The sequence below is a fragment of the Formica exsecta genome, unplaced genomic scaffold (genome assembly GCF_003651465.1).
Source record: "Formica exsecta isolate Colony F162 unplaced genomic scaffold, ASM365146v1 scaffold222, whole genome shotgun sequence".
In the NCBI taxonomy this organism is placed as follows: Eukaryota; Metazoa; Arthropoda; class Insecta; order Hymenoptera; family Formicidae; genus Formica; species Formica exsecta.
Genome location: NW_021849518.1, coordinates 894,589 through 907,429, shown reverse-complemented (window position 1 = coordinate 907,429; position 12,841 = coordinate 894,589). Strand labels below are relative to the sequence as shown.

The following is a 12,841-nucleotide window of genomic DNA, read 5'->3' as shown; positions in this document are numbered from 1 at the left end:
ATAAGTAAGAATTATATTAATAAGTAAAAATATTTTTTGAAGTCAAAATTACACTTCTAGATTGTAATCAATTACAAATAAAAAATTTTAAAAACTGGAAATTATTAATCATTTTCGAAAATTATAATTAATTTTTTAAACAAAGAGCAAGAGAATTTTTCAGATATATTTTAATTGCATAATTAAAACATATTTAATCAATACAAATTAATAATATCGAGCCGCGTAGCGATAGAAAATATGTATATTGTTACACATCGCGAGTTTTATTAAATTATTATTTTATCGAATTTCATGTAAAAACATTGCATATAAAAACATTTTATTGAATTCTATTATTTCCAAAAATTTTATTTTTTCCTATAGTATATGTATAATTATTACGGATAAATCTACAAATATTAATTGTTTAAAATAATATTGGACCATCGACTCAAATTATCTTACGATGATTTTATTAAACGAGATATGCAGTACGAGCATATTAAAGAAAGATCGTCGATTATTTTAGTGGTCCTACAGACCCATGGTTCCGATCAGATGCACCGGAAGTTCACGAGATTCCTCATATCCGCCGAGTCCGAAAATGTGAATGAGACAGCCGATGCCGGCACGCTCGATCTTCAGGATGATGGATTGACCAAATTTGCGGATAATTGCGCAAACGCCATCGTGGAAACATCAAAGGTTGGGAAAGAAGAAATAAGTGTCGCTTGGACTAGTCCTAATGAAGACAGCGGTTGCATACTTATCAGGTGAAGCAATATTAACACAATATACAAATGCCAAAAATAATATTTTTGTACGACATTAATATTAATTACAGTAGATAATATTAACGCTTTTTATATAAAATACATAAATTTAAATATAATGTTATTAATAATTTTATAAAATAATAAAACATAATAAAAAGTTTAGATTTATATATATGTATATATGGAAAGAAAAGTTACAAAAATTGGAAAATGTCCATAAAAAAAAGCGCGCCTGTGTTGTTCTGGTAAATTAAAATATATAAAATATACTTGTAATTTACAATATTTTTTATTTACATATATTTAAAATTATGAATATAGTATGTAATGTAAAGAATATTTTATTTTAAAATTGGATTTGGAATTAACTTGCAGAAAGATAGAAAATATATTTATTGTTCAAATTTATTTACGCAGTAAATATCGTAAAATAAGATGGAATAATAATAACATATTTCTCATTAAAAATAGGCTAATATAATATGTAAATGCATGCATATTATGAAATATGTATTGTGCAACATCATACTATTAATATATCTATATGTGCTATATTTATTACATAATAATGTAAAGTGATATTGTGTTTACGTAATTTTATTGATTCATCCTTTATTGATTGAGAGAGCTCTTTCTCTAACAATAAGGAATTATTTCTATCTTTTCTCTTGTTTTATTTTTTATTTATTATTTGACAATTTATTAATTTTTCATAAATTCAGTGATAACATGCGTGCAGATTATATTTATCCTCCGTTTTGTTTCTTTTTTTTTTCTATTGTAGAGCGACGGTAATGGAAACGGCAGATACATGGTACATGGATGACCCAAGTTTAATCCTCAAGATGTGTCAAGACTCAAAAGCGGAAGCTGATGATCAGGGTACTGTCCTGGCAGAATGTTGCGCCTGCGACGAAGCCAAATATGAAGTGACCTTTGAAGGATTATGGTCACGCAATACTCATCCCAAAGTAATTAAAAACAAATGGATAATTAAAGACTGGATCATTAAATGATTTTGTATTCGAGTAAAAAATAAGAATACCCGATATATCTGAAATCGTGAAGCGATCGATCGTTTGTAAAGAGCTTTCATATAATCGACGCACTCTCGGAATTTATGATCGTTATGATTTTCTTCTTATAGGACTTTCCAAGTAAAGGTTGGCTAATTCGTTTTTCGGACGTAATCGGTGCATCGCATACTGGTGACTACAGATTTTGGCGATATAGTAACAATGGCATACTACATACACACGCATATATGGCTAGTGCCGGACTGCAGCAGGTGGCTGAGGTTGGTACAACGAGAAAATTAGAGTCCGAATTAAAGAATCGGAGCGAACACATTAGGACTATAATAAAAGCAAGAGGCATCGCTTATCCAAACGTGACGGGTAGGACTTTCGCAGTTTTTCGTGTGGATCGCAAGCATCATCTAATGTCCTTGGTTTCAAAAATCGGTAAGATTCTTTTATTATTTTAAGAATTATTTTTACATTATAGACTTAAATCTCTTGAGGTAGAAATGATGTTTTATTGTTTCCTTTCAGTATTTAAGACATAAAATTAAGAAATAATTTCTTATTTATTATCGATAAACGATTTTTCTTTGTAGATCCTTCGCCGGATTGGATTGTTGGCGTCTCCGGTCTTGAACTATGTTTACCGAATTGTTCTTGGATAATTCGCAAAGAATATAATCTTTATCCTTATGATGCTGGTACCGATGATGGTATCACATATTTGGTAAGCAAATATACATGTATTTTTATTTTTAATCGTTTATAACTCAAGATTGACATTTTTGTTTTAATATTTTTATAAAGAAAAAATCGGCTCAAAAATCAACCCAAAAAATTCGCAGATTAAAGGAAGTGCGGTTGATGCGAGAAATATCCTATCTATCACGATTTAATAGATAAATAGATTATAACAGTATTGAGATAGTTCTTTTTCTCTAGGCCGTCTTCTCTCTCGAAATATTTCATTATGCTATATATAATTTGCGTATTAAATCTTAATTTACTTTCTTTTTCGTTACAACATTTTTCGTGTTACGTGAATTTTGTATTGGTGATTCTACGAGATGACCGATAAAAATTTCATGTCCACTTACGCTCATGTGACTTCGCGCGTTTCGCTACATAGGATAAATTTTCGACTCTATCTTTGTATCAATGTCCGTACATGTTTCATCAAACGGGTGCAGATTGTACAGGTTCAAAACAAGAAAAAATCACATCACCTGTCAACACCGACCCTATAATAATTTCTAGACGTGCGGGAGAGTGTCCGATTCCAATAGTTCACAATAGCCATCTCGATCGCAGACTAGAATCGCTCACGCCGTTCAATTTTACACTTCCTCCACTCTTTCGAGATTATACCTTATACGAGAATTTACTTCGTTTTGTATAACCTTTTCTATTTGCCATTTTGAAAAATTTTGTGTTTTCACGCGCTATTCGCGAGAAATTTTTAATTATAACAACAGATTTAATTTATTTATTGCCGCGCCGCATCTGTTGCGCATCGTAATGTCTTGCAAAATATGGAGAAACACGAGGAATAATACTAGCGAATTCGATTAAATGGAAAATATATTAAAAAATATTGTACTTACTTTATGATAAACAATTATAGTTATTTTATTAAATTTATCTTTGATTACTTTGTTTTAATTTTTAGTCGCCGGATTTGCCGACGGATCCACCGGAACCAATTCGACGTATCACGTCGACGTATCCAAATGATTCGAGATCACCCTTTTACGATCCTTCTGGTCTGGATATGAAACCCCTTGCGAAGCTCTGCTTGAACAGACAGAGACTATACGAGAAGACCTGCGATGACGCTGGGGTTGATATACTGGCTGATGCAGGTGCAGTGCATTCAAATAACAAAGATAGCAAGTGTCGTTTCATTTAACAAAAACTATTTTGTTTCTCAAACGTGCTCGTGGAGAATTTATAACAAAGATTAATTATATCACTTAAAAATTTTATGAAAACGTCCAGTTCATAATTTTTTCAGCAATATCAAAAAAATTTTTAAGATATAAAATTTTAAACGTTACTTTTAAAACCCCGTGCTAAAACTCGTGGATGAAATTCTGTACAATTGAACAGTTAAGGTATAAAAGTAAAGTTTATCATGAATCTCCATGTTACATACAGATACGCATAATTTTTAGCTATTATTTCCTAAATTGTTTGCAAAAGGCTTTTAAACAGAATAATGGTTTGTATAAGCAATCGTTCGTACAAAAGACATTTTCTATTCTGCGAAATTCGTTTATATTTATATTTTTTGGTTTTATAATATATTATTTGGTATTTCCACCGCATGGATATGCGTTGCATGATAAATTTACTTTATATGTAGGTAAGACATTTATATTCTGTGAATTTATTTCTGTTCGAAATACAATATTAATAAGTAATGACATAATTCTTTTTTTCAAGTATCTTGCTATGAAATTTAAATATATACAGTTTATACAAAATTTCTAGAAAAAGTAATTAATCATTTTATGTATAGAGGCTTGTAAAGTGACGCCCTGGGAGGAATGGAGCCCGTGTTCGGTCACCTGTGGCAGAGGCATTCAATTGAGACAACGTAAATTCCGCGATGAAGCTGCTGCGAATAAATGCAATACACCTTTAACGGGTCGGAAACGCTGTTATAACGCAGAAAGCCCGTACTGGTAATGAGGACGATAGCATAATCTTTACATCGCAACTAAGAACTAATCTATCAATTTTCTCAACTTTCTTCTTTATAGCATAGATTGCACAAATTTTATTTTTATTTTATATTTTTTAAAGAAGATCTCGTATCTTTTCTGTGTTATATTCTCGAATATAATGAGAAAAATTCTCTTATTTTCACATCTATCAAAAGTGTCAACATTTTTATTTATTTTTCTGATATTGTTGACAGAAAAGGTTTTAAACTATATCTGAATATATAATAGAGAGAATCTATTTACACTGCGTGGCTGATAATGACTCGTATTTTATATTCTCGCAAAATGATGATACTTATAATTCGCCAGCACCGGTAACAGTCGTCACGATGGTCTATTAGACAGCGAAAATTGCAAGTTAACACCGTGGGGTGCGTGGAGCTCGTGCTCGTCCAGCTGTGGCGAGGGCAGCAGAACGCGATCTAGAAACTTCCAGCTGAAAAAGTATCGGAAGCAATGCAAGGCCGTGCCGAACGCGCCGGAACTACAGCAGTCGGTCGATTGCGAGAACAAGCCTTGCGAAGGCGAAGACACGGAAGAGGTAAGGCAACTGTATCTCTTAACGTCTCACGTCAATGATGAGGATAAGAACTATGTCGCTGAGAGAGCAGACAACAGCGGAGAGATAATCGAGGAATGGCTGCAGGTATGGAAAGATTCAGAGATATCAGGGCTGATAGGAATGGATTTCACCGACGAAACTGATTGAAATATATATTTGATTTCGCGACTCGGATATGCGAATTAAATCCTCTATTATAACATAGCTGCTAAATAAAAATAAAATATAATCTGTGATTTTAAAACGCTAAAGTATTCATGTATATAAAAATCTCCGTGTATATGATATTAATTTTTCTTTAGCAAGAACTTTATCGTTTTTCGAAAATTTTTTTAACATTAATCTTAATATTTAACTTAATAATATAAAGCTTACTATTATTATTTCAAATCACACATTAAATCTTTGTTAAAATTTCATCTCTACAGAATTATATTTATATATATTTCAGAAAAACAAATATTTGAGAATTCTTCTTCCCTCTAATTGAAAATTTATTTACATCTTCGAGAATTAATATGCTACAATCCTTTAATTGTCAAATAATTTCATACTTTATCAATTCATTAGAATAATCGCCGTTGAAGTTATATGCAAATTTCTGGCTTTATTTCGTTGGTAAAGTTGAACTTGATCTCTAAACTGCATTTAATTGATATTCATTTCCTGTGCTTCATTCGAATGTAAAATACGTTCCAACAATTTGAATCAGTTTCGTCGAAAAGTTTGCTCATGCTATGACTAACTACATTCACGTATTCTATCTAATAGATATCAAGCGAACATCGTTTCTCTACACTCTACAAAATACAGAAGAGATAAACGATCCGCTCGATATGTATTAAAACGAATTTATCAGCTTTATTAAGTATTAAATCATCAGACACAGCCAGAGCAACGATAGCTTCGCACGAGTAATCGATACCTGCACCATTTCTCGTAGATCCATCCATGGCACCGGCATCCTCATGTAAGTCACACGATATCGTAAGGAAAGAAATTTGCATTTCACAGCGTAAAATTTAATCCTGTTTTTCATAGAACGTCGATAAACTATGCAAGAAATAATAATATAGTGTGCATAAAGCGCTTCGAATATTGCATTGAAAGATATAAAAATTTTCGAATATATTCCTGCTATCAAAAAAATGAGGAGATAAATGTATAAAAATCAGTGCTTATTAGTTTATTATTTTATTTTCTCACGAAATACATTGCCGATATCATAACGAATCGATATAATGCGTTCTAATTTAATAGCAACCGCTATCACCATCAATTACACATTTATGCTACTTTATATGCAATTATCGTATAACGAATATTACACTCACGTGTCATTAAATCAGCTTATAGAATTGCGAATGAAACATCGCTAATAAGTGAATAAGTAAATTTCGGCAATCAATGTGAAGATTGGCAATATATAAGCAAGGATGAAGAAGCAAATTCATATTCACAACATTTTTTTTATACGTTTTTAGAAGTGCAATCTCATTATACTCTCTTAATGTACATCACTTTCAGGCAACAGTTAAGTAATTCGTGAAGTAAAACTAGATTCTACGATTCATGAAAATTTGCGAGTTTGAAAGATTTTTCAATCTCACACGCAAATCTTGAGAAATGAAAGAGAACTAATGAGAGAGAAAGAGAGTTTCGCTTCTACAATACTTTTGATTAATAGCTGTTTTTTCACGTTGATTGATCAAATTTTAATTTATATTGATCGTAGAGATGTCCTACTAATCGTTACACCGAGTGGAGCATTTGGTCGCCGTGCAGTTCCAGCTGTGGGCCCGGTGTCAAGTTGCGATCTAGGCTGCATAATGACTCAAACAGCGGTTCGCATAAGGACGACAATGACAGCCACGAGGAATGCAAGGTGCAGCAGGCGTCATGTGTAGCCGAAATTCCGAGCTGCGACTTCTCCAGAGAAGAAGCAGAAAGTACGTAGAACGTTTACATACACTTTTAACTATTTTAGAAGATTCCCAGTCAGCCACGTCTGTTCTAACAGATATTGCCAAGTGCTTGCTACAAATTATTGTCAGCAATAAGGACGACAATGACAGCCACGAGGAATGCAAGGTGCAGCAGGCGTCATGTGTAGCCGAAATTCCGAGCTGCGACTTCTCCAGAGAAGAAGCAGAAAGTACGTAGAACGTTTACATACACTTTTAACTATTTTATAAGATTACTTAATAATATGATATTTAAAAACAAAACAAAAAAATTATACGATGGCCCAAAAAGCTGAAATAATGGATTTTCTCAATTCATAATAAAAAATTTCATGATATATAAAATAGTTCAAAAAAAATATGGCCTCGTATTGAAATATTTTGCTTAGTGAAATTTTTAAGTCAGCAATTCATTATTTAATCTCGTCATTATCGTATCTCATTTTCGAGCATTATTAGAGTTGTACATCTCGCCGTTTAATTATTTCACATACACTTTTAACTATTTTATAAGATTACTTAATAATATGATATTTAAAAACAAAACAAAAAAATTATACGATGGCCCAAAAAGCTGAAATAATGGATTTTCTCAATTCATAATAAAAAATTTCATGATATATAAAATAGTTCAAAAAAAATATGGCTTCGATTTGGAAATATATGGAAATATTTTGCTTAGTGAAATTTTTAAGACAGCAATTCATTATTTAATCTCGTCATTATCGTATCTCATTTTCGAGCATTATTAGAGTTGTACATCTCGCCGTTTAATTATTTCTGTGTCATATAACTATACAATGAAATCGTCATTGATTTACAGAGATCTGTAGCGAACCCATGGAGAAGGGACGTTGTAATTCGAACATATTACGAGCCTATTTTGACAAACAAAGCAGCCGCTGCCACTTATTCAGCTACTCTGGATGTGACGGTAATCGAAATAATTTCCCGACCGAGCAGGATTGCAATAATGTTTGCGGAAATTTCCAAAGTAAGTTAACTCGATTATTCGATAACGTGCATCCCATGTGTTCACCGCACTATTATCAGCGTATCATAATAACGTTATTAATTATGAAACTCCGTACATCGTTGAAATTTCCTACCAATTGCTATCTGCAAAAACAACTTTTGCAATCAGATTTGTAACTACCCATACAGCACAGAACATTGCAGCAACATTTGCAACATTGCCGCAATGTTGCTACAATGTTGCAATGTTGCTGCAATGTTGTTACAACGTTCTGTGCTGTATGGGTATGCTTTACAATCTATACATGTCCCTTACGTGTATGATCTTGATATCAAATTATAATAGAACATTGATGATCTTTTTGAATTGACGAAGATAATTCGAATAATGGAAAATCTGAGCGATCGAATTAAAAGAGAATGCGTTTCTTCACAAATAACTATTTCTTATACTCTGTACACGCTTACTAACCAATTCAGGAGAATTGAAGGCGAATCTATCGGCAATCATGAAAAATCTTAAGGTATCCCTTAGCAGCGTCCTCAGCTATCATATTCCCGTACAGGAGCAGCGCAGCGCAAAAGCGAAGAGAGCGCAATATGGTGATAATTTGTTTTATGCAAAAGTTATTTGACATTCCTCTAATGAATATCAGAGTAACGTTTACAAAGCGAACTTTCGATTATGCTCTTACGGAAAATGGTTTTAAGGAAATTTAAAAATCATTAATTGAAATAAATGCACGAATATTTCTGCCTCGTCGAAGATTATCCTACTTTGTTCTTTTTCTCACAGAAAAGGAAGATTTTAGAGGCATTCAAGCGGGCAGTCAGATAATGGAATCGAGTGAGAATAGTAAAGTGGACTGTCAGGTTTCTGAATGGAGTAAATGGTCGCGCTGTGAAAACTGTCGCGGATACACTATTAGCACCAGGACGATAACGGTATTATTATAAACTTTTATTCGCATATACCATCATCGATACTTATCGTACGAAGTAAAAATAATAATGTTTCAAATATTAGAGTAACAAATATTGACAATTAATTGTTTCGATTTATTTTAAATTATATTATGTACATATATATGCACTTTATTGAATTAATTACAAAAGGATGATATATCTCATATATCTTATCGTACAAAAATGTGATTATATTGCGAGCAGATTCCAGCCCAAGATGGGGGTAAAAGCTGTTCAAAAAAACTTCTCCGAAAAAAGAAATGTCATAGGATTCCGCCATGCTGTGAGTATATTGGTACTTTTTTTAAATTCTTTTACTATAATATAATTTATCATTGAAATACACGTGAAAATAGATATTAAATTATTTACAAAATTATTTCTTAAAATCTTGTATTTTAAAGTGCGAAAAAATAAATTTTTTTAGTTCTAGCTTTTCAGCTCTTTTCTCAGAAGAGAAAGAGACAATATAATAATTAAATATATAGAAATAAACTTTATTAACTTATTTTATAAATAAATCTTATTACTTTTTTAGCTTTACAAGGTGATGGAACAGGTCGCCGATTTCATCGAGATAAAAAGACCGGAAACGAGCATGAGAGTGAGTATTATATAGCATCAAATAAAAATATCATTTAAATTTGGAATTTATGAATTCGTAATTTGCCTTTTACTAAAGTTTCACAACTGCTTCTATATAAAAAAACAATATATTTATTTGTTATATATTCAGCTGAACCAGAATAAATATATAATCGACATTAAACGAATATAAAACCTGGTCAAGTAATTAAGGCACAATTGGCAATTAAGCATTTGACTGGCTCAATAAAATGTAAATTTTAGAAAGAGGATAATCGCGTCAATTTTGTTTATTTATAACCATCGCTCGCTCTGTACAAAGTTTCAGTGAATTGCAAAGTGACACCGTGGTCAACATGGTCGAAATGCAGTGCGACTTGCGGCGAGGCGTTGCGAACTAGGGTCAGAAGTATCATGGTGCAACCACGTGGATCCTGGGCCAAACTCTGTCCGACTTTGGCGGAATTCAAAAAATGCAGCAGGGTAGATTGTCCACAGTAACGCGAATGCCGGCGTGTTTGCATTCTATCACTATTCTATATCAATAGGCTATTACGATTTGCACAGTGCGTCTATTTCGAATGTGTTGGAATTTATATGACTTTGTCGTTAGACTGATTACTAGTGGTGACACTCTTTTTTAAATATTATAATATAATTGAAATCTACAAACGTGTGCAGGAGAGATAGAAGTATGTATCTGTATCGAAATTATCGGAGAATAGAATCACTGGAGAATAGGTGATACTGGACGACAGCAATATTTTATTAAGTTTTAATACGAAAGTAATAATAGAATTAATGATAAAAATCAAAGAGACAGCAAATAAAACGACGAAGTCGTTTATTTGATATGAAATTATGAATATTTTAATACTTATTAACTATAGTACTTAAAAGAGAAGCATTGATTATTTTGTATAGAAAATAGTAGTTTATCTGTAATGCTTTTGTAAAAAGACCGTAGTAAAAAAAAAACAAAACGGGTTTATACATATAGACTTGTTTCTACATCGCATAATTATGTCCATTCTCTGTCCTCCAGTGTAATTTACTACGCACAGGAAAATCGTGCCATTTGCGTATCATTTTGCGGTTCATCGTGTCGATGCTGAATTACTCAATAGTATATTTAATACAATTTTACTTAACCATGACATTATTTTCTGATGGTATTAAGTTAAGGCAAAATGGATTTGTGCATTCCAATCGCATTAGTTGTGCTGTTGTATTTAGAAAAAAGAAAATGTTAGAATTTTTGCAATTATTATACTCTTGTAATAATATCGAATAGTCCACAGACTTCTATATATTATTCTATACATTCTATATATATAATATATAGAAGTCTGTGGAATACTCATATAGTTTTTCGTGACAAATGAAGGCAAATTATTATGTATGTCATTTGATACCTACTTAACTGCAGCAAAAGGGTCAAAGTTGTAATAATATATATAACACAGTAACATTATACATCAAATAAGAGTTGTCCCTTTTTAGCGCGGATAGTAAAACACATTAGAACACGAAAAAGACCAATTGTAATCATAACATTTATTTGTACTATGTATTGTCATATTCGTAGCATTTATTATGCATTGCAGATCTCAATGTAAGACCAAAGTTTGTAATAGTTTCAGTTAAAATGATCGCGAGAACCACTATATCTTAAAATATAATGCGCCGTAGACATATCAGTAGAGAGTAAGCTGTTTGTTTAGTGGATATAATGAAAAGTTATCTTAACATAAAATTCTCTTCATTGACAATAATCGTAGATATAGTACAGAAAAAAAAAACTATTTAAAAATGTTATTCTTTTGTAAAGCTATTATAATATATTCATAATAAAGTTAATCACTATAAATGTACTTAACACATAAGTATATACATTATATCTTATTCTTTACATGTATACAGAATTTATTCTTTTGTCTCTGACAATTATGATAAATTATTATTTAATTCATCAAACGATAAATGTCACACATTATTACTTTAATTAATTGTACCAGTCACTTCTTTATTATCGACAAAATTGTCTTTATTCTTATTTAACACGGGATTTATTAGGAGCAAAACAACATTTTTCTTTGATGGCATTCGTTGAATATTGCCATAATTTTTCACTGCATCCTCTACAATACTTTGGGTCTTATCCTACACATAAAATACATAAAATAATTTTTCTATGTCCATTTTGGGCGATATATAATTTGCAAAAAAAAAAAAAAAATCGAGACAGAATTTTATTTATAATTTTATTTGAGGAAGTGAAATACATATATACAAAATATATATTAGGATACACATACATATTTGGCACATCAAATTACAGATAAAATTCCGTCTTGAATTTTATCGTGAATTATAGAAAAATCAAAAGTCTAAAGTATTATAAACATTACATTTTCTTTCACTTCTCTTTAAAATTCTAGAATATAAAAGATTATCTTTTATATTGTACGTAATTAAAAATTTATATAATGGGAGAAAGAGAATACTCTGTGTATTTTAGTTTGACAATTTATTTAAGTTATCTCAATGTAAATCAATTCCTCTATTACAGAAAGAAGTGATAGAAAAATCAAAGAACTCACCTCATTGATACCATCCAGGGTGATGACAATCTTAACCTTGTGCCCCTTATTCAACAATTTCACCACATTTCTTGTCTTCGTCAACAAATCGTTCTGAGCGATCTTTGCAGATATGTAGAGCAGTTTAGTATCCTTGGATTTCTGCTCGTTTTTGTCATCATTCTCGACATTCTTCTCGACCTCCTCGATGAAGACAGAGTTATTCATCAGCTTGTACAGCGGTCGTTGCGTCTTACTGTCGAGGTCGCTGATCTTGACGAGAGTGAGCTTGCGACGTTTCGCCAAACGTTGAGCATGCTCTAGCACTGTCACAGTGATCGAATCGTTCAGTGACAACAACGTGATCTTTGGCACTGGTACCGTCTTCGGTCTTTGCTTCTTGACAGTCGCATCATCCTGCTCGAGGATGGACTTCTTGCTAAATGCTCGACGTACGTCCCGAAGGTCACTTGTCACGCAATACTTATTGAAATCCTGAGCGTGATATACGACCCTTCGTAGAGTCGTCAACAACCTAGAGGTAGCCATAAGTGCCATAACTCGGCAGTTCCGTTCGCCTGGCGAACCTAACCTACAACTATTTGTCACGTATCTAACCTCACTTATAAACGTATTCGCATGTGTTTATGCAATAACGATAAATTTATCGTTTTGATGATATTTTCGTCATCGAACTT

The 12,841-nt window shown here is 32.1% G+C and overlaps 2 protein-coding genes across 6 annotated transcripts in view; one reads left to right on the top strand and one right to left on the bottom strand.

Moving 5' to 3' along the window:
- Window positions 1-10,955, top strand: part of LOC115235412 (spondin-1) — a 22,855-nt gene extending 11,900 nt beyond the window's left edge. For 2 of the 5 annotated variants that reach the window (XM_029807189.1, XM_029807191.1), the window contains exons 3-17: window positions 512-755; window positions 1,543-1,729; window positions 1,906-2,221; window positions 2,377-2,507; window positions 3,450-3,642; window positions 4,302-4,467; window positions 4,819-5,155; window positions 6,807-6,926; window positions 7,133-7,226; window positions 7,859-8,029; window positions 8,491-8,613; window positions 8,807-8,955; window positions 9,181-9,259; window positions 9,515-9,580; window positions 9,884-10,955. In XM_029807189.1, the coding sequence (XP_029663049.1) occupies window positions 512-755; window positions 1,543-1,729; window positions 1,906-2,221; window positions 2,377-2,507; window positions 3,450-3,642; window positions 4,302-4,467; window positions 4,819-5,155; window positions 6,807-6,926; window positions 7,133-7,226; window positions 7,859-8,029; window positions 8,491-8,613; window positions 8,807-8,955; window positions 9,181-9,259; window positions 9,515-9,580; window positions 9,884-10,062 (2,555 nt within the window). In that variant the 3' untranslated portion in view covers window positions 10,063-10,955. Of the gene's footprint in view, window positions 1-511; window positions 756-1,542; window positions 1,730-1,905; window positions 2,222-2,376; window positions 2,508-3,449; window positions 3,643-4,301; window positions 4,468-4,818; window positions 5,156-6,806; window positions 7,021-7,132; window positions 7,227-7,858; window positions 8,030-8,490; window positions 8,614-8,806; window positions 8,956-9,180; window positions 9,260-9,514; window positions 9,581-9,883 lie in introns of all 5 variants that reach the window. The other 3 variants (XM_029807192.1, XM_029807193.1, XM_029807190.1) reach the window with 3 other exon arrangements.
- Window positions 10,956-11,106: 151 nt separating this feature from the next.
- On the bottom strand, window positions 11,107-12,757 carry LOC115235417. Its single transcript, XM_029807202.1, has 2 exons — window positions 12,165-12,757; window positions 11,107-11,724 (listed from the first exon to the last, which is right to left on the bottom strand). The coding sequence occupies exons 1-2, from the start codon at window positions 12,699-12,701 to the stop codon at window positions 11,563-11,565; spliced, it is 699 nt and encodes a 232-aa protein (XP_029663062.1). The 5' UTR covers window positions 12,702-12,757; the 3' UTR covers window positions 11,107-11,562.
- Between the last annotated feature and the right edge of the window lie 84 nt (window positions 12,758-12,841).

What these genes read in the sequence shown, in the direction of transcription:
- LOC115235417 (XM_029807202.1), bottom strand. Translation starts at nt 12,701, where the DNA reads ATGGCACTTATGGCTACCTCTAGGTTGTTGACGACTCTACGAAGGGTC. An exon ending in CCCTGGATGGTATCAATGAG is followed by an intron (nt 11,725 to 12,164) that starts GTGAGTTCTTTG and finishes TTTTATGTGTAG; the next exon opens with GATAAGACCCAAAGTATTGT.